This window comes from Solea solea, chromosome 4 (assembly GCF_958295425.1).
Source record: "Solea solea chromosome 4, fSolSol10.1, whole genome shotgun sequence".
NCBI classification, from domain to species: domain Eukaryota; kingdom Metazoa; phylum Chordata; class Actinopteri; order Pleuronectiformes; family Soleidae; genus Solea; species Solea solea.
The window spans coordinates 230,001-250,131 of NC_081137.1; the positions used below are offsets into that span (position 1 = coordinate 230,001).

The window sequence follows — 20,131 nt, forward strand, 5'->3', positions numbered from 1 at the left end:
TTTCCTCCTCGAGGACGGCAGCACTTCCCTTCACGCTGTCGTAGAAAGATTTAATGGAAGGCTTAATCTGTTCAACAATCTCCACGGTGGAGGAGAGCAAGTCCGGATGCTGCTGGAGAAGGCAGGACATCTGCGGTCAGCTGCACCCGGTATCACTTGTGTGTTCTGCGCAAGTGTTCCTGGTTCCATTCATACTAAAACGTTTTTTGTCGCGGTCTAATGTTTCACGCTCATGAACGAGATCATGTAACTGAATCTCTTCAAGCCCCTCCCACACGAGAGGGTAACTGGTCAGATTTCAGTCCTGATCTTCCGACGATTATACGGGAGTTCAGATTAGGAGGCTAAATGATCGTGTGCTGTGAGGGATCAAAGTATTAAACGAGGGAAACACATGTTTTAACGGTAACTTGAACAACTTCTCAGCCATGACTTCATCCACAGTTTCTCAGCATAAAACATCGCGCTCAGTGGCGCCGCCGACAGTCCACCTCCATATGTTACATTGAGATACTGTGAGATCCCGATTCCCGGAATCTCCACCCTGAAGTAGTTGGATTAAACACGGCTATGTGGTCCCGGTCGTGACTGGATCTTCTTGTCTGTGATTCCTCTGGATTTAAAAGTTGAAAATCAGTCACAAAGCTCGTTTTCAAATCTTTTCAGATCTTTAAAGGTTCAGTGGACGGAGAGTCTGCTGTCGTAAAGTTTTTCATGCCTTTGATGAAACCTTCTCTCCGGTCTGTTTGTCAGAGGTTCTGCAGAAGCCTGAGGAGCGGAGGATCGTTCCCATCGGTCGACCCGCTGTCGGGAAGAGTTTGGCAGGAAACAATATCTTGGGCTGCAGACGATTCGAACACGACTGTGACTTTGATGTAGTGAGCACAGAAACGATCTTGGGGTCAGCAGAGGTGGACGGTCGTCACATCACGGTGGTGGACACGCCAGGACTCACGGAGGACGCTCTGAATCCTGAAGAGCTGTACACTGTGGTGAAGAAGATGGCGACCGAGGCCAATCCTGGACCTCACGCCTTTGTCATAGTGGTCAGAATCGGTAAAGTCTCTGAAGCAGATGTCCAGCTGTTCCAGAAGCTGCCGCCGCTGCTGTCTGACCACGATGCTCTAAAGTACACCATGGTGCCTTTTACTCATGGGGACGAGCTGAGGAGGCAGTCCATCGAGGACAAAGTCCAGGCCAGCTCATGCCTGTATGAGCTGTTGTCCCGCTGCAGGTGGAGGTACCACATGTTTGACAACACTCAGACCAGAGACAAGCAGCAGGTCACAAAACTCCTCAACCAAATCGATGACATGGTTTTGGACAACGGAGGAGAACACTACTCTTCTGACTCATTCAGGACGAGGGAGGAGAGGAGCTGGTCACAGTGGTTCTCAGTCCTCCTGACCCTGATGAAGTGGGTGAGGGAAAGAGCAGTAATGAAGGTGATATGTGAGGGGGCAGCAAAGATCTACCCTGGGATGGGGCGTACAGAGTTAGCGGTGGAGGCGGCGGGACAGTCCACGATTATCAGGAGGACAAATTGTAGGTCGAACATGAAGTGAAACTTTACAGAAATGATGTGACAGTGTTGAAATGTCTCCTTCATGTCCCGCACTTGTCTCACTGGAAGTATTAGCGACGATTAGAGTAACAGTTAGCCTCAAACACTTCTTCAGGTCACGTGACTTCACCACAAATCAGTTGCAAAGGGCTGCAACTCCCGATCGTCTTCATACGTGATTAATCTGCTGATTGTTTTCTCGGTTAAAACTTGTTCGTGAAATGTCAGTAAATATCGTCTAGTGTTTGTCAAACCTGGAAATGATGATGTTCTCCAACGTCAAAGAAGAAAACAGAAAATATTCACATTGAAGAAGCTGCACAATCACACAAACTGCTTTAGTTATTAGAAAATGAACACACACTCACTCACTCACTCACTCACTCACTGGATGAATCGTTGCAGCTCTTAATTCAACAGTAGATTATTTCTCTCTATGCAGACGACACGTTGCTGTTTTTCTATATTCACAAAATATCGAAACAAATTATTAATCGATCAAACTAGTTAACGATTAATTTAGTAATCAATCAATAATGAATAATCACTGCGGCCTGACAGTTGTGTGTGTGAGGTTTTGTTGTTATTAAAAGGAAATAAGCTGATGTCGACATTGTGGTCTCTGACTGTGCTGTGACTCACTTCCTGTTCCTCCCTGCATCAGCTGACCACACATTCTATCACTGATCTCCTGCTGTGAGGCATCATTTGAATTCTCTGAGTTCCTTGAGTAGCAGCCACATGGACTTTGGCTTGTCCCCAGAGGGTTGCTGGTTCAAACCCTGGGACAGGTCAAGGCCTGGTTTGTCCCTGTCTCATTGGACCCTCTGCCATACAAACTGCATGAATAAGAGTTGTGTTATTGAAACATTTTAACATCAGGGGGCTGACACAAATGTGTCCCAGTTTATCTGCATTCTTGTCTTCTGAGTGAAACACAACCTTTCAAACTGCAACTTCAGCTCAACACGTTGTAAACATGGTTGTCGTCCTCTGGTTTGGACATCGTGTGCAGAAGGAAACGAGTTCTTACTCAGTTTCACATGAATAAACTGGAACAGTGTGTGGTCACAGGGGGCGGTGGGATTTTATTCTTCACTCGCGACAACACGCTTCACTGTTTCACAGAGGGTGAGCGTCGCCGCCGAGGACACTGCCGCTCGCACAGATACGACAGGTTCCACACCTGAGGTCAGGATACATGCGCTTACATTTGTAACATGTGTCGTGTGTACGTGTACTATAGAGACTCAGGGCCTGTTTTAGTCATGTATCATGTATTAAGGTACAGTGTGTATAATTGTATTGTTCACCTCACTCTTGGCTGTGTGTGTTGAAGCTGTGTAGCCTTCAGTTAGTATTAAAATTATGTTGCCTTCAGTTAGCATGAAAACTATGTAGCCTTCAGTTAGCATCAAAACTATGTATCCTTCAGTTAGCATCAAAACTATGTAGCCTTCCGTTAGCATTAAAACTATGTAGCCTTCAGTTAGCATTAAAACTATGTAGCCTTCAGTTAGCATCAAAACTATGTATCCTTCAATTAGCATCAAAACTCCACTGTGCGCTCCGTAACCCTGCTTCTGATATAGAGGTCAATGGTCAAATGTACTGTATATAAACTGTGATTGACAGTTGAGTAGGCGGCGCCAGCAGAGCCGTGCAGCCATGTTGGTTCTGATCCAGTTACTCATGACGATGATGATGAAGAGTAAGGGTCAGTATAAACACAACATAAAATGAACACTATGACGAGTGAACCTGCTCAGCAGCCTCTGTGTGACCTTTGACCCCAGCTGCCCCACAGACGGTCACCGTGGAGGCTCGGAGCGGCGACGCTGTCCTGCTGCCCTCGGAGGGGCAGAGTTGGACGAGGGAGAACGTGGGCGACATCAGGTGGACTCACCGCCACCTGGTGTTGTCACTGAAGAACAACAGGACCACGTGTGAGCAGCACAGACGCTGCGAGCTGCTGAGCAACGGCTCGCTGAGGTTCAGTCACGTTCACGCTGAAGACGCAGGAAACTACAGCCTGCAGGTGTTTGATCCACATGGGACCAGACTGGTGCAGATCCACTTTCTGTTGAGGGTGGAGGAGGTCAAGTCCAAAAACCCTGGTGAGGGTCAAACCAATGTGTTGCTGCCCATCAGCTGCCTCTCCCTGCTCCTTCTGTTCTTCATCATCATCATCATCTTCATCGTGAGGAAGAGGACAAGGAGGACAACTGCAGGTGGTCTGTCAGGTGTGTCACAGGTGTGTCAGAGACAATAATCTGATAATAATCTCTCGTTCTGTCTCAGAGCCAAAGGAGGAAGATGTTTATATGCCGATGTTTGGTAACCACAGCAACAAGAGGAAACAACTGGTGAAAGAGGAAGAGTCTTTGTATGGTAAGTGCACGCGCACACACACACACAGATGCTAACACATGCTAACACATGCTACTCTCTCCAGTTCCCTGTTATCCCTTGGTTTCCATGGAAACACCTCAGACGAAGGCTGAAGACGTTTATGTGTGAAAATCGACCACAGCTCACCTGGACAAACACAAGGCATTTATTTTGGTGGCACTTCCTGTAACCGTGGAAGCCTGACACATGACCTGTCTTGAATTCATCAATCAAATGTTTATTATTCTAAATGATGATGTCACGTCGATATGAGAAGGAAAAATGACTTTTATATTATTGATGTTCACACTGTAGGGGGCGCTGTCCGTGACACACAAACGTCCCCTTAACTTTAAACAAGAACAAGATCAAAGTAAAAGAAAAACCCAAAGCTAAAATAAAAGAGATCAAAACAAAGAAAGAAAGATTTTCTTTTTTTATCACTCTGTTTTTCTTCTGGTTCATCAGAACACGGTGATCTGCTCCTCCTCCTCCTCCTCCTCCTCTTCTCCTCTCGCCTCGTCCTCTGGTGTCTGCACAGAAGGAAGTCAATCAATCAATAATCAACAAATCAATAATCAATAAATAATCAATCAATCAATATTTAATAAATAATCAATCAATCAATAACCAATCAATAATCAATCATGTGTGTAAGGTGAACGACTGCCTCTGAATAATCAGCAGATTTGAAGAGAATTTCAAATCATCACGACAGCACTTCTAATAATCCTGTGTGTGGGCGGAGCCTGGAGCTCATCAATTAAAGAAGTACATTATTCTGCAGGATAACGAGTTCATCACGTTCACACGTCACATTCATGTGTTCATGTGTTCATGTTCCTCGACAGATGCCGTCAACTTCTGTCAAACTACCCAGTGTGACCTCACTTCCTGTGTCTGCCCTTTCAAATTAAAGCCATGCTCAGTTGTGTTTACCAGGAACAGCAGTGTGTGGTGGATGATGAACTCTTTGGTGAGTCGCAGCAGATCCTGGTTCAGTGTGTGAAACAGAGTCGGGACTAGAACCAGAGCCAGATTCTGAGCCGACATCTTGTTCACTTGAGAGAACACTTGGATCCTGGGAACAAGAAATTATGTCACCTGATGATGTCATCACATAAACACGAACCACTGAAAAGTCTGTGTGTGTGTGTGTGTGTGTGTGTGTGTGTGTGTTACATGTAGAAGTGAGCAAACAGGGCACTCAGTGTCGCTCTGTTGTCGTCAGGCAGTTTCCGTAGTAACCGTTGGTATGCTTTAAACCTGGGGCGTTCATCTGAAATCACTGAGAAAGTATTGTTACACAAAGAACTACAGTACTGTGTAGTACTGTAGTTCTGGTACTGACCTGCAGCCTGCAGCCATGGCTGAACGTCAGGGATCAGACCCGGCTGCTGGCGGACATACTGTTTCAGGGCGGAGCCAGCATCTAACACGCCTTGTTCATCACTCTCCAGGAGGGCGGAGCTTGGTGAAGTTATCAATGCCTCCACCAATCGGTTGACTTTGGCAGCTAATCCACAGCGTCGGTATACGCCCTCCACCTTCAAACCTGAGGGAGGAAGCACAAGTCCCCAGCATGAACGCTGGGCCCCCACAAGAACCTTGGCCCCTTTAGGACCCAGATATCCCACAGGAACCTTGGCCCCTTCAGGACCCAGATACCCCACAAGTACTGTGGCCCCTTTAGGACCCAGATACCCCACAGGAACTGGGGCCCCTTTAGGTCCCAGATACCCCTCAAGAACCTTGGCCCCTTTAGGACCCAGATACCCCACAGGAACCTGGGCCCCTTTAGGACCCAGATACCCCACAGGAACCTGGGCTGTAACGGGAATCAAGGCCCTCCAAAAAAACCTTGATCCCCACATGAACCTGAGTCCTCACAAGAACCTAAGTTGTTTCAGGAACCTTGGCCCCCCCAACAAGAACCCGGGCCCCTACAGCAACCTACATTTACATTAAAGCCTTTAGCAGACACTTTTATCCAACCTGGACCCACATAGGAACCTTGGTCCCCAGCAGGAACTCTGGAACCCCATAGGAGCCTGGTGTCCCCACAGGAACCTGAGGACCACAGACCTTGCATTATTCCTCCTGCCGGATGCAGGGACACTGCAGCACCCCAGATCCCTGCAGGGCCCCAGTCCCGGAAGGACCCTAAGCCACAGGGGGTCCTCAGAGTCTCACAGATAGTGGTTCACAACACAGTCTACAGTTTTCAGGAGGCAGTTCTGACCGTGTGCTGTGATGTGGGAGATGCAGCGTTGGATTGCGGGTGGAACTGAACCTCTGGATGCCACGGCCAGCACCGGGTACAGAGACTGACCAGTTCCACGATGTGGATCTGAGCTCTGTTTATTCAGCGCTCTCTGCAGGTGCTTGAACCAGGTCTGACAGCTGTGCTGCTCCTCGAAACGCAAAGACACGCTCCTGACAAGACAAAGCAGACTCACAACCTGGAGGGACCTCAGCCAATCACAGGCCTTCTTCTGTATGTGTATGTGTGTGTCACCTGTCCCTGGTTTCCATGGTGATGATGTTTTTTGATGAGTCCATTTCTGAAGAACACAGGAAATGAAAAACAGACAAACACATTTGTGCAGTTCAGACGCATTTTTTGTCAGAATGACATGATGCTACAGCAGTCAGCAGTTACCATGGCAACTGAGCGCCCTCAGTTCCATCCTCACGATCTGCTCTGAGCCTCTGTGGATGGGGTAAACACTGACGCCGTCCTCCCACAGCAACAACCAGGCGTCAGACTGACTAGAGGCTCCGCCCACCTCCACCACACACACTTTACTGACAGCTGAGGCCCCGCACACTTCTGCATAAGACACGCCCCCTGGAAGAATCACCTAGAAAAAAGAATGGGCACTGACTGGTCAAGAACTGAGGACATGTCCTCAGTTACTGGTCGAGGACTGAGGACATGTGCTGACTTCCTGGTCCAGGACTGAGGACATGTCCTGACTTCCTGCCCCCACAGAGACAGGTTTACCTTCAGGATGTGGACCAGGTGAGTCATCAGAGTATCGCTGTCGTCAGCAGCACAGATCAGGTGATCGCCCAAGGTCACAACCTCGAACTGATGAGGCGGTCTGAGTTCACAGGAACAGGAAGTGATGAAACAGAATCACAAGGATCAGTGTGTCATGTGTATAAATACTGACCCAGTGTCTGTGGTGAAGACAGACAGCGCCTCCCGCAGGTCAAGGACGTCACATGCAGCAGAATCATTCTCTACAGAGAACAGGAAGCGATCATCCTCCAGTTTCCCATGAAGCTCCTCCTCCTCCTCACCTGACACACACACATAAAATAAATAAATCACAAGAAAGAAAATGATTCAAATAAATCAAAGCTGTTCTTACCTGAGGGGGTGGAGCCACGTCTCCTATTGGCTGACTGTGGCTGGTGACGCGGGACTTCTGAGGAATCAACACAAAACACATGTGTGTGTGTGTTACCTGTTTGTGTGTGTTTGTGTGTGTGCGTGTGCGTGTGTGTGTGTTACCTGTTTGTGTGTGTGTGTGTGTGTTACCTGTTTGGGTTTGTGTGTTACCTGTTTGGGTGTGTGTGTGTGTGTGAGAGTTACCTGTTTGTGTGTGTGTGTTTTACCTGTTTGTGTGTGTTTGTGTGTGTGCGTGTGCGTGGGTGTGTGTGTTACCTGTTTGGGTTTGTGTGTTACCTGTTTGGGTGTGTGTGTGTGTGTGAGAGTTACCTGTTTGTGTGTGTGTGTTTTACCTGTTTGTGTGTGTTTGTGTGTGTGCGTGTGCGTGGGTGTGTGTGTTACCTGTTTGGGTTTGTGTGTTACCTGTTTGGGTGTGTGTGTGTGTGTGAGAGTTACCTGTTTGTGTGTGTGTGTTTTACCTGTTTGTGTGTGTGCTTGTGTTACCTGTTTGTGTGTGTGTGTTTTACCTGTTTGTGTGTGTGCGTGTTACCTGCTTGTGTGTGTGTTACCTGTTTGGGTTTGTGTGTTACCTGTTTGTGTGTGTGTGTGTGTGTGTTACCTGTTTGGGTTTGTGTGTTACCTGTTTGGGTGTGTGTGTGTGTGTGAGAGTTACCTGTTTGTGTGTGTGTGTTTTACCTGTTTGTGTGTGTGCTTGTGTTACCTGTTTGTGTGTGTGTGTTTTACCTGTTTGTGTGTGTGCGTGTTACCTGCTTGTGTGGGTGTGTTACCTGTTTGTGTGTGTGTGTGTGTTACCTGTGTACTCGTTGAGACGCAGCAGCTCACTCTGCAGAGCTTGCCCCGCCCTCTCAGCCAGGATGATGGGGGAGGGAATCTGAAGGTCTGACTGACGCACCTGTGGACAGGTAACAGTCTGACTGTTACACCTGTCATCACTAAATAATCATGTCACCATGACAACGTGTCAACCAATCAGATCTGACCTTTGCTCCTGAGCAAATCAGAGACATCGTCTCCTCTACGTCATCACTGGAGACGACTTCTCTGAGTCTCTGAAACACACAGCGACATCGTCACAGCGACATCATCACTGACTGTACAGGTGTAATTGATGTAATGAACTTGTCAAACCTGGTCCATCAGGGACTGAGTGGATGTCAGGGAGTGAACTCGTCTGTAGCGCCCCCTGCTGTATTTATCCTGGATGAACTTTGACCTTTCCTCATCAGACGACTCAGGCAGCAGCTGCTCTGCTGCTGGCACCGCTGCAGCCCACACCTGATTGGCCAGTCGGTTACCGTAGATAACAAACAGCTGCAAGAGGACGAACAGGTAAAAGCCCCATCTCTATCAGCCCCTTCCCCCCACGTACCATTGGTTCAGACCCCTCTCACCTGTATCAGTGGTTCAGTCCACACTTTGTTGTCCATCTTCAGACTTCGTACCTTGGACACGTTACTGCCCAGACTGCGATGCTGACCTGTTAGCACACTCTGTTAGCATCACTACCTTTTCTAATACAAACAAACACACACAGGTAACACACACACACACACACACACGCAGGTAACACAGACACACACACACACACACACACTCATTACGACTCATAGCGTTGATATAAGTGAAATGGAACAGGACCGAGGACGGTTCCATTTCACTCCATCATTTAAATGACGATGAAAAAGAACAGGTGAGGTAGGTGTGGCTAATTACACAAAGCTCCTACCTGCACAGGCCTGACAGATGACCAGCAGCAGGTTAACCGACGCCCACTCAGGATTGGCTGAGCCACAGTCGCCACAAACCTTATTACAAGGGTTTTCCAAAATTCGCATCGCCACCTGGCTGCAGGACAGAGCACTGCGGATGGAGGCAGACAGACTGTCCAACCACACAGACAGGTCCTTCGAAGAGTCCACAGACAGGCTGATAGTTGTGGTGACAGACAGACAGACAGTTGTGGTGTCAGACAGACAGACAGTTGTGGTGTCAGACACGCAGGTGTGGTGACAGACAGACAGGTGTGGTGTCAGACAGACAGACAGTTAAGGTGACTGACAGACAGACAGACAGTTGTGGTGTCAGACACACAGGTGTTGTGACAGACAGACAGACAGGTTTGGTGTCAACAGACAGTTGTTGTGTCAGACAGACAGTTGTGGTGTCAGACAGACAGACAGTTGTGGTGTCAGACAGACAGTTGTGGTGACAGACACAGGTGTGGTGACAGACAGACAGGTGTGGTGTCAGACAGACGGACAGGTGTTGTGACAGACAGACAGACAGACAGGTTTGGTGTCAACAGATAGACAGTTGTGGTGACAGACAGACAGTTGTTGTGTCAGACAGACAGTTGTGGTGACAGACAGACAGACAGACAGCCAGCTGTGGTGTCAGACAGACAAACAGCTGTGGTGTCAGACAGACAGTTGTGGTGACAGACAGACAGACAGTTGTGGTGTCAGACAGACCGACAGTTGTGTTGTCAGACAGACAGGTGTTGTGACAGACAGACGGACAGTTGTGGTGTCAGACAGACGGACAGGTGTTGTGACAGACAGACAGACAGACAGGTTTGGTGTCAACAGATAGACAGTTGTGGTGACAGACAGACAGTTGTTGTGTCAGACAGACAGTTGTGGTGACAGACAGACAGACAGACAGCCAGCTGTGGTGTCAGACAGACAAACAGCTGTGGTGTCAGACAGACAAACAGCTGTGGTGTCAGACAGACAGTTGTGGTGACAGACAGACAGACAGTTGTGGTGTCAGACAGACCGACAGTTGTGTTGTCAGACAGACAGGTGTTGTGACAGACAGACGGACAGTTGTGGTGTCAGGCAGACAGGTGTTTACCTGAAGCTCTTGTACGGCGTGATGAGGTTAAACGAGTGTTTTCCCGCCGCTTTCACCGCCGCCACGTTCAGAGGAACAGAGAAGGAGGCCACGCCCAGCTGGAAGCCATCTTTGTTGGGGTAAATCCAGAGGTTGTGACCCCAGACGGCGGCGTACACTCGACTTCGTGACTCTTTGATGGTGATTGGTCCATGCAGCTCAGGGGGGGCGGGGCTTGGCTGTCCACGTGATGCCAGCAGAGATGTGACCCAACCTTCCTGAATCTCTGACAGACGGAAAATAAAATCTGAGATCTGATGTTTGAACTCCAGTAAAAACTCAGTAAAATCAGTAAAAACTCAGTAGAAACAGTAAAATCTCAGTAATAACTCAGTAAAATCAGTAAAAACTCAGTAGAAACAGTAAAACTCAGTAATAACTCAGTAAAATCAGTAAAAACTCAGTAGAAACAGTAAAAACTCAGTAATAACTCAGTTAAATCAGTAAAAACTCAGTAGAAACAGTAAAAACTCAGTAATAACTCAGTAAAATCAGTAAAAACTCAGTAGAAACAGTAAAAACTCAGTAATAACTCAGTAAAATCAGTAAAAACTCAGTAGAAACAGTAAAAACTCAGTAATAACTCAGTAAAATCAGTAAAAACTCAGTAGAAACAGTAAAATCTCAGTAATAACTCAGTTAAATCAGTAAAAACTCAGTAAAATCAGTAGAAACAGTAAAAACTCAGTAAAATCAGTAAAAACTCAGTAAAAATAGCAAAAACTCAGTTAAATCAGTAAAAACTCAGAAAAAACTGTAGAATACCGTCACTATGAGCCATGAAGTCATAATGTTTCTTCCTGAAATAAACAGAGAATCTTCTTTTATCTTGTTTCTTCACGTTGGTGATGGAGGAAACGTGAAAGAGCAGCTCACTGAACTGGTCCTGGTGAACAAAACAAACACACCCGTCACACAGAGCAACAACTGCTCCTGGTGAACAAAACAAACACACACCTAACTGCTGCTGAGTGTCCTGAGACTTTGGCCGTTTCTCAATATCCATACTTGTGCGTACTTGTGTGTACTTGTGTGTACTTGTGCGTACTCCCGTACTTGTGAAAACGTCATCAGCCTCAGTCCAAGTGCTGTTCCAATTCTCAAGTAAGTGAACAGCGAGGACGATTCTCAAACCCGGAAGTGTTCTCGCTCCGCCCATTTTTACCAAGTATGCATCGGAGGTGACTTAAGCGTACTTGCGATGGCCATGTATCCCAGAATACATTTCGGCGGAGCATAGCAGCAGATAATAGGCATATAAATCTGAAATAAATATTTTTCTGTGTCCCGGAACAAAGTTTTAACATCATTTGAGGCGAGAAATGAGTCATTTAGAATTCAAACATGTGGTTTGTGTATGAAGATACGACGTATTTATAGTTTGGCAGCGACGTTTGTCGGAGGTGATAAGCTCCGCCTCTGCGGACGCTCGGCGCTCACTGAGCCCGGCACAGAGCAGCGTTACCTCGGCCTGTCCTGATGAAATGATCCGCTGGCTCAGACGTCGCTGTCATTAGATGCTCGGTGTGATCCATAGATTTGTTGTTGACGTGTTATTTTGTTTTTAATGGAAACGTTTTGACCTGACAGTTTGAAGGTTTGTATATTATTAATGTTTAATTTATTTTAACTTTGAATGTTAGATTTATATTAAAGTCGAGATTTATATTTGAATATAATATGTAAATATTAGATATGTAGAGTAGTATATATTTGTACACATGTATATATATATATATATATATATATATATATACTACTCTACAATGCTGTAATATATCTATTTTCCACATTGTATTTTTTGTATTGTATATTTTAATAGAAATAAATTAATAAATGAAGTTAACTATTTAAAATGTAAAAATAATAACAACATATATATGCATCTATTAAAAGTATTTCATATGTTCATTTATCAACACTGTAGGTGGCGCTAATGAGGCTGCAGCGCTTGGCGCCAGCCACCATTCAAACAGCAGAACAATACATACATACTTACATACTTGAGTATTGAGAAACAACCACATACTTGTGTACTCCCGTACTGGGCAAGTATATACTCCCAGCGTACTTCTCAAGTATATACTTCCCAAGTAAGCAAGTACATACTTGCTCAAGTAAGCAAGTACATACTTGCTTACTTGAGTATTGAGAAACGGCCATTGACTCACTGTGCGTTTCTTCCACAGCGACATCTGCTGGCCATCGAATGTCGCCCACAGAACATTATGTCTGTTCATGAGAGAGAGAGAGAGGGGGTCAGCTGTTTTGATGACCCATCATGCATTTGTCTGATGATGTCACTGGCATTGATACCTGAACCCCTTCCAGACGTCAAGCCAGCTGGACCGGGCCACCGCGTTCTGAGGGGTGGAGCTACCACTGCCCACCTTCTTCCTGGACACTCGAATGGTGGCCGCTCTGCAGGGTGAATGTAAATAAAGTCTCAATCAATAAAGTTTAAATAAAGTTTGAATCCTTTTTTCTTTTTCTTTTTTAAAGTGCACCTTGGGATCTTCTGTTGTACACGTTTTCCAGCTCTTCCTGATTGGCCAGGAGGACAAGGAGGGGGCGGGGCTGGCCTGGTGGGGATGATGCCCCCTGCAGGATAGAGTGGGACACTGCAGCAGCAGCAGTGTTAGCAACAGTGTTCGCAGCAGCAGAGACACCACAACGTACGACACGTTTACACTTACGTCACTGCTGGCTCCCCTTCTATTGGTCCGTCACTTGCAGGGGGGGCGGGGCTAACTTCTGTATCCTCCTCCTCATTGGACGAGTCTGTGTCTGCTTCCTCCGCATCCCAACAAGCTAACACTGTCACGTACGGTGTTTCTCTGCCTGTAAAAAAACAGGAAGAGTCTGTGTTTCTGTAGTTTACCTGTCTGTAGTTAAGTTAGTTTTCAGTTTACCTGCCTGTAGTGTACCTGTCTGTAGTTGAGTTAGTTTTACAGTTTACCTGTCTGTAGTTTAGTTAGTTTTACAGTTTACTTGTCTGTAGTTTAGTTAGTTTTACAGTTTACCTGTCTGTAGTTAAGTTAGTTTTACAGTTTACCTGTCTGTAGTTTAGTTAGTTTTACAGTTTACTTGTCTGTAGTGTACCTGTCTGTAGTTAAGTTAGTTTTACAGTTTACATGTATGTAGTTTAGTTAGTTTTACAGTTTACCTGCCTGTAGTGTACCTGTCTGTAGTTAAGTTAGTTTTACAGTTTACTTGTCTTTAGTTTACCTGTCTGTAGTTAAGTTAGTTTTACAGTTTACCTGCCTGTAGTTTAGTTAGTTTTACAGTTTACCTGTCTGTAGTTAAGTTATTTTTACAGTTTACTTGTCTGTAGTGTACCTGTCTGTAGTTAAGTTAGTTTTACAGTTTACCTGTCTGTAGTTAAGTTAGTTTTACAGTTTACCTGTCTGTAGTTTAGTTATTTTTACAGTTTACTTGTCTGTAGTGTACCTGTCTGTAGTTAAGTTAGTTTTACAGTTTACATGTATGTAGTTTAGTTAGTTTTACAGTTTACATGTCTGTAGTTTAGTTAGTTTTACAGTTTACCTGTCTGTAGTTTTGTTAGTTTTACAGTTTACCTGTCTGTAGTTTACCTGTCTATAGTTTAGTTTGACAGTTTACCTGTCTGTAGTTTAGTTAGTTTTACAGTTCACCTGTCTGTAGTTTAGTTGGTTTTACAGTTCACCTGTCTGTAGTTTACCTGTCTGTAGTTTAGTTAGTTTTACAGTTAATTTGTCTGTAGTTTAGTTAGTTTTACAGTTTAGCTGTCTGTAGTTTAGTTAGTTTTACAGTTTAGCTGTCTGTAGTTGAGTTAGTTTTACAGTTTAGCTGTCTGTAGTGTACCTGTCTGTAGTTTAGTTAGTTTTACAGTTTAACTCTCTGTAGTTAACCTGTCTGTAGTTTAGTTAGTTTTACAGTTTACTTGTCTGTAGTGAACCTGTCTGTAGTTTAGTTATTTTTACAGTTTACATGTTTTCGAGTTTAGTTTGTTTTACAGTTTAACTGTCTGTAGTTTAGTTAGTTTTACAGTTAATTTGTCTGTAGTTTAGTTAGTTTTACAGTTAATTTGTCTGTAGTTTACCTGTCTGTAGTTTAGTTAGTTTAACAGTTTAGCTGTCTGTAGTTTAGTTAGTTTTACAGTTTACCTAACTGTAGTGTACCTGTCTGTAGTTTAGTTAGTTTTACAGTTTACCTGCCTGTAGTGTACCTGTCTGTAGTTTAGTTAGTTTTACAGTTTACCTGTCTGTAGTTCACCTGTCTATAGTTTAGTTAGTTTTACAGTTTACCTGTCTGTAGTTTAGGTAGTTTTACAGTTTACATGTCTGTAGTTTTGTTAGTTTTACAGTTAACTTGTCTGTAGTTTACCTGTCTGTAGTTTAGTTCGTTTTACAGTTTACCTGTCTGTAGATTAGCTAGTTTTACAGTTTACTTGTCTGTAGTTTAGTTAGTTTTATAGTTAACCTGTCTGTAGTTTAGTTAGTTTTACAGTTTACATGTCTGTAGTTTAGTTAGTTTTACAGTTTACCTGTCTATAGTTTAGTTAGTTGTATTTAGTTTTACAGTTTACATGTCTGTAGTTTAGTTTTACAGTTTACATGTCTGTAGTTTAGTTAGTTTTACAGTTTACGTGTCTGTAGTTTAGTTAGTTTTACAGTTTACCTGTCTATAGTTTAGTTAGTTTTACAGTTTACCTGTCTGTAGTTGAGTTAGTTTTACAGTTTACATGTCTGTAGTTTTGTTAGTTTTACAGTTAACTTGTCTGTAGTTTACCTGTCTGTAGTTTTGTTCGTTTTACAGTTTACCTGTCTGTAGATAAGCTAGTTTTACAGTTTACTTGTCTGTAGTTTAGTTAGTTTTATAATTAACATGTCTGTAGTTTAGCTAGTTTTACAGTTTGCTTGTCTGTAGTTTAGTTAGTTTTATTGTTTTATTTAGTTTTACAGTTTACATGTCTGTAGTTTAGTTTTACAGTTTACATGTCTGTAGTTTAGTTAGTTTTACAGTTTACGCGTCTGTAGTTTAGTTTTACACTTTACATGTCTGTAGTTTAGTTAGTTTCATAGTTAACCTGTCTGTCGGTGTGTGTGTGTGTCTGTACCTTCATCCATAGCTCCCTCTGCTGGTGGTAATGTGACTCCTGCAGCTGGGTCTAATGATGACATCACCAACTGTGAGAGCGCTCCGACATCTACACAGAAACACAGTCAACATTCTCAGCCAATCAGGAGCGAGCACATGTCACCCACAGGGCCAATCAGTGCTGTGTTGTTACTTTTACAATTTACCTGTCCTTGGCGGTGATGGTGGGTGGGGCTTGTCAGCAGAGGGGGGTGGAGCAGAAGGGTTACCCACACTGCTAATGAACCCGGCTAAACTGGGCATGTTAGCTAATGAGCTAAAAATGCTGTCTAAGTTAGCAGCACCTGTGTTAGCAGCAGGTGTGGATGTGGAGGAGGGGGCAGGGCTTACTGTGGCAGCAGGCTTAGCCATGGCATTAGCACTGCCTGCTAAGCTAGGTATGTGTGTGGCGATGCTGTTAGCCATGCTGTCGATGGAAGGAGGGGCTAAGGGGGCTGGAGGGGCGGAGCCACTAATGGTGCCAGCGATCCCAGCCAATGATGGGATTTTGGCGGCAATGATGTCAGTGACACCGGCAAGAGTTGGGAGGCCAATGCCATTGTCCAAACCCAAGGGAGGAGCAAGAGGCGGGGCATCGTTACCTGAGGAGGAGGAGACTAACAGTAAAGTTTCCAGATGATGTCATCAGTCAAACTGGTTTGAGTTTGTTTCTGCCACAAACCAGTTTGACTGTTCCAAAAGCAACAACAACAACACAGTCAGAGTTTACCTGTGCTCAGGTAAGCATCAGCACAAACAGCAGCCAGATTCTCGCTCACGTCTCTGAAACAGCAAACAGCAAGTACATGAGGACAAGTGCAGCGCCCTCTGCAGGAGCCTCAAACAAACAACAAAGCCACAACATTCTCATCATGTCAGATCTGCCCCCTGCTGGTGAAAATTCTGATAAAAATAAACAGTTACATTGTTGAACTTTAAAGGGTTAGTCCATACATTTACAGGTGCACTGACCGGTCACAGGAGGCGGAGCTGAGACTGTCCCTCTTGTAACGAGCTCGAGGTTTGGGGACAGGTGGAGATGGAGTAGGAGGAGACATCTGGACGACACTACGAAACATCGGTTTGTCCAAGCAATTCGTTAGTTTTAGTTTACGTGTCTGTAGTTTAGCTAGTGTTATAGTTTACCTGTCTGTAGTTTAGTTTGTTTTATAGTTTACCTGTCTTTAGTTTAGTTAATTAGTTTACCTGTCTGTAGTTTAGTTAGTTTTAGTTTACCTGTCTGTAGTTTCGTGAGTTGAATAGTTTAGTAGTTTAACGGTCTGTAGTTGATCTGTCTGTAGTTAAGTTAGCTTCGTAGTTTATCTTTCTGTCGTTTAGTTTAGTAGTTCACCTGTCTGTATTTTAGTTAGTTTAACTGTCTGTAGTTCAGTTTCGTAGTTTAGCAGTCTGTAGTTCAGTTTCGTAGTTTATCTGTCTGTAGTTTAGTTTACCAGTCTGTAGTTTAGTTTAGTAGTTGAACTGTCTGTAGTTCAGTTTAGTAGTTTACCAGTCTATAGTTTAGTAGTTGAACTGTCTGTAGTTTAGTTTAGTAGTTTACAAGTCGGCAGTTTAGTTTACCTGTCTGTAGTTTAGTTAGTTTTAGTTTACCTGTCTGTAGTTTAGTTAGTTTTAGTTTACCTGTCTGTAGTTTCGTGAGTTGAATAGTTTAGTAGTTTAACGGTCTGTAGTTGATCTGTCTGTAGTTAAGTTAGCTTCGTAGTTTATCTTTCTGTCGTTTAGTAGTTCACCTGTCTGTAGTTTAGTTAGTTTAACTGTCTGTAGTTCAGTTTAGTAGTTTACCAGTCTATAGTTTAGTAGTTGAACTGTCTGTAGTTTAGTTTAGTAGTTTACAAGTCGGCAGTTTAGTTTACCTGTCTGTAGTTTAGTAGTTTAACTATCTGTAGTTTACCAGTCTGTAGTTTAGTTTAGTTGTTAACCTCTCTGTAGTTGTGTTAGTTTAGTAGTTGAACTGTCTGTAGTTCAGTTTAGTAGTTTACCAGTCTGTAGTTTAGAAGTTGAACTGTCTGTAGTTTAGTTTAGTAGTTTACCAGTCGGCAGTTTAGTTTACCTGTCTGTAGTTTAGTTTAGTAGTTTAACTATCTGTAATTTACCAGTCTGTAGTTTAGTTTAGTTGTTAACCTCTCTGTAGTTGTGTTAGTTTAGTAGTTTACCAGTCTGTAGTTTAGTTAGTTTAGTAGTTTAACTGTCAGTGAACGTACCTGTGGCTGTGCTGTGTCGTCTTCTGTGTCGTTCCTGGTTCACGTGTTGTTCAAGATTTACTTACACTCATAAAAATGTCACTGTTAAATCTTCTGAGGGCCGGTGTGAGGATACACTGTAAAACTCAACCTGTGTGTGTGTGTTCAGGAACCTGATATATATGTGAATTTGTAAACCACTCACTCTCCCACACCAAAGTCCACAGATAAAATCAGTGATTGTAGCTGCTGCCTCGTGTGGTTACTTTGTGTCAATGAGGTCAAACTGAACAAAGGCTTTCAAACACTGAAGTGACAAAATAAGACACTGAAACGTGCTGTGATGTTAAAATCACTGATTTTCTCTGTGGACTTGGGTGTGGCAGAGTGAGTGGTAAGTCTGTCTCACAGTGAGATAAAGACATAGATTTCATGAACACAGTTTGGTTCCATGTCTCAAAAAGACACTCAAAAATCTCTTTGACTCCAGCTGTTTTAACATGAATGTTTTTACAGTGAACTCAGAGAAATGTTACTGGTTCAACCTGCTGCAGGAATGTAGGTGTGTGTGTGTGTGCGTGTGTTGAAACAGACAGAACTTTTTTTCACTGGCTGAGAGTTTGTTTCTGCTCTTTTCGTTACTTTTTTATGTTTTCCACGACAGTGTCCACATGTCCACATGTCTCTGTGCTCCAAATATCCTGTAAATTCCTCACACACACACTGTCTGAAGTGAAACTGTCTTTGAGCTGCAGCTGTTTGTTTGGCGCCACCTGCTGACCACAGTGCTGAAAATTCAGAACCTGGAGGGGAGAGAGGGACAGTGATGTCAGAGGACAGTGTCTCATCACTGAAGACGAGCAGATGGACATAAACTCAGGTCCTGACCAGCAGCTTTGACTTAATGTCCTCACTGTGACTAAACGTCCTCACTTTGTCTAAACGTCCTCACTTTGACGAAACGTCCTCCAAATACTGGGTGCAGATTAGTTTGTGGTGTTTGTTTTTAGTTGTTATTCTTATAAATTACAACGACAAGGACATTTAGAGGACATTATTGCACAAGTTAAGAGAGAACACACACACACACACACACACACAATGCTGACAGTCAGAAAAGTGTCTTCCATCTGTTTCCTCAGTTCATGACTTCCTCTATGTTGTCCCGCACTCGTCCAACATTTGAAAAATACTCAGAAAAGTGGAGTCAACTCGTTTATAAAACACAGAGAAGAGGAAGTCGACGCCATACAAAATCCAGACGATAAAGACACTTGATACAGTTTTGTCCTCCCTTATGTCAGAGTGACAGAACGTGTCAGGTGATGTGGACAACAGAACACAGTCAGTCACATATAGATGTGTTAATAAATATATAAACATGACAGTATTAGTCATAGTTATTCTTGTTAAATACACATTGATCAGTCCTTGTCATAAATGTCAAACATTCATGGATTTATAAGTTTCAGTGAGCACATGTTTGTGTGTGTGAGTGTTTTAGTTCACTTTGTTTACAATAGACAAAATAAAATAAAAACCACAGAGAACACTTAAAAATGCACAACCCGGCACAAATGTTTAACGACACGGAGGAAAAAAGATAAAATATGTGAGAAACGAACACATGTTCGTCATATCATCACAAATAATCCAGATCCTTCGGGATTATCAGGAATAATCCACAGTGGACACAGGAAACTGACTCCAGGAGTTTTTTTTTATTGACAAACAAGCTTACATACAACATCTTCCTCACCAGTATATCATTATACAAAGATTATGAACCCAATTATTAATGATAAAATAAATACTTTGTCTTTTTCTTTATTTGTTTTACAAAAAGTAACAATTTTCTACCTCAAGATCAAATCTCTTTCTAGTGAAGTCGTTGGAAGGATAAATGTCATTTAGCATTTTGAAGTGGACTTCCTTATATTTTGGGGGAATGGGAAACTTCAAAAATGTTGTTATGATAGCTGAAATCTCAGATTTAAGTATTGTCTTATTGTTACACTTCTTGTCTCATAAATCCACACTATCTACTCTAATCTCATGTAATCTTGGTGTTTGTTTTTCTATCCAATCTTCCATAAACATAGATTTCCTTCTGTTCAAAATAACTCTGCTGTTCCACAGCGGAACATTTAGGGCTAAAATTATGTTTAAAAGCCAATTTCCACTTTAACTGACTCCAGGAGTCAGCAACAACAGCAGCGCTTGACACAAAATGGCGCCCGCGCGCGGGAAACGCGTCTCGTTTACAAGTGAATAAAACGTCCAGAACGACCTCAGAAACACACGTTAACGCGAACGTTGCCCGGAAAACAAACGTTTACGGTTCTTTAAACGCCCACTGACCTGAATTACGGAGCTCAAAGAGGAGAAAACGAGGACACGGCGAGTCCAGTTTGTGTCTGAGGCGAGGGAAGCGGAAGCCAGTGCTCTCTTTTACTCGCCCCCGGAACAAAACGAGTGAAAACAAACGTTCCCGCTCCCAAACGCTTAGAATTTAAACGTGGCGTAAAAACAAATTAATAATAA

General features: G+C 43.7%; 3 protein-coding genes across 6 annotated transcripts in view; 2 read left to right on the forward strand and 1 right to left on the reverse strand.

Annotated features, from left to right (window-relative positions):
- The window catches only part of LOC131458615 (GTPase IMAP family member 9-like), a 2,399-nt gene extending 786 nt beyond the window's left edge, over positions 1-1,613 (forward strand). The window contains exon 3 of the mRNA XM_058627806.1: positions 754-1,613. Coding sequence (XP_058483789.1) covers positions 754-1,565 — 812 coding nt within the window. The 3' untranslated portion in view covers positions 1,566-1,613. The remainder of the gene's footprint in view (positions 1-753) is intronic.
- Positions 1,614-1,824: 211 nt separating this feature from the next.
- LOC131458716 (uncharacterized) lies at positions 1,825-4,223 on the forward strand. 2 transcript variants are annotated; one of them, XM_058627932.1, is made up of 5 exons: positions 1,825-2,755; positions 3,200-3,281; positions 3,361-3,795; positions 3,866-3,955; positions 4,020-4,223. In XM_058627932.1, the coding sequence occupies exons 2-5, from the start codon at positions 3,233-3,235 to the stop codon at positions 4,082-4,084; spliced, it is 639 nt and encodes a 212-aa protein (XP_058483915.1). In that variant the 5' UTR covers positions 1,825-2,755; positions 3,200-3,232; the 3' UTR covers positions 4,085-4,223. The 2 variants fall into 2 exon arrangements, with proteins under 2 accessions (XP_058483915.1, XP_058483916.1); XM_058627933.1 differs by having other exon boundaries at positions 3,200-3,275.
- Positions 4,224-4,225: 2 nt separating this feature from the next.
- On the reverse strand, positions 4,226-20,059 carry LOC131458712 (arf-GAP with Rho-GAP domain, ANK repeat and PH domain-containing protein 1). Of its 3 annotated transcripts, XM_058627923.1 has the most exons (27): positions 19,949-20,059; positions 17,609-18,390; positions 16,362-16,457; positions 16,120-16,172; positions 15,557-15,991; positions 15,370-15,459; positions 12,968-13,112; positions 12,779-12,892; positions 12,588-12,692; positions 12,443-12,503; positions 11,037-11,157; positions 10,233-10,497; positions 9,103-9,302; positions 8,768-8,853; positions 8,505-8,687; positions 8,357-8,425; positions 8,169-8,268; positions 7,336-7,392; positions 7,135-7,264; positions 6,963-7,062; positions 6,618-6,819; positions 6,474-6,519; positions 6,198-6,391; positions 5,307-5,510; positions 5,138-5,243; positions 4,895-5,036; positions 4,226-4,488 (listed from the first exon to the last, which is right to left on the reverse strand). In XM_058627923.1, exons 3-27 carry the CDS (start codon positions 16,445-16,447, stop codon positions 4,420-4,422), a joined length of 3,363 nt encoding a protein of 1,120 aa, XP_058483906.1. In that variant the 5' UTR covers positions 16,448-16,457; positions 17,609-18,390; positions 19,949-20,059; the 3' UTR covers positions 4,226-4,419. The 3 variants fall into 3 exon arrangements, with proteins under 3 accessions (XP_058483906.1, XP_058483905.1, XP_058483907.1); XM_058627922.1 differs by having other exon boundaries at positions 5,138-5,510; XM_058627924.1 differs by lacking the exons at positions 17,609-18,390; positions 19,949-20,059 and having other exon boundaries at positions 5,138-5,510; positions 16,344-16,434.
- Between the last annotated feature and the right edge of the window lie 72 nt (positions 20,060-20,131).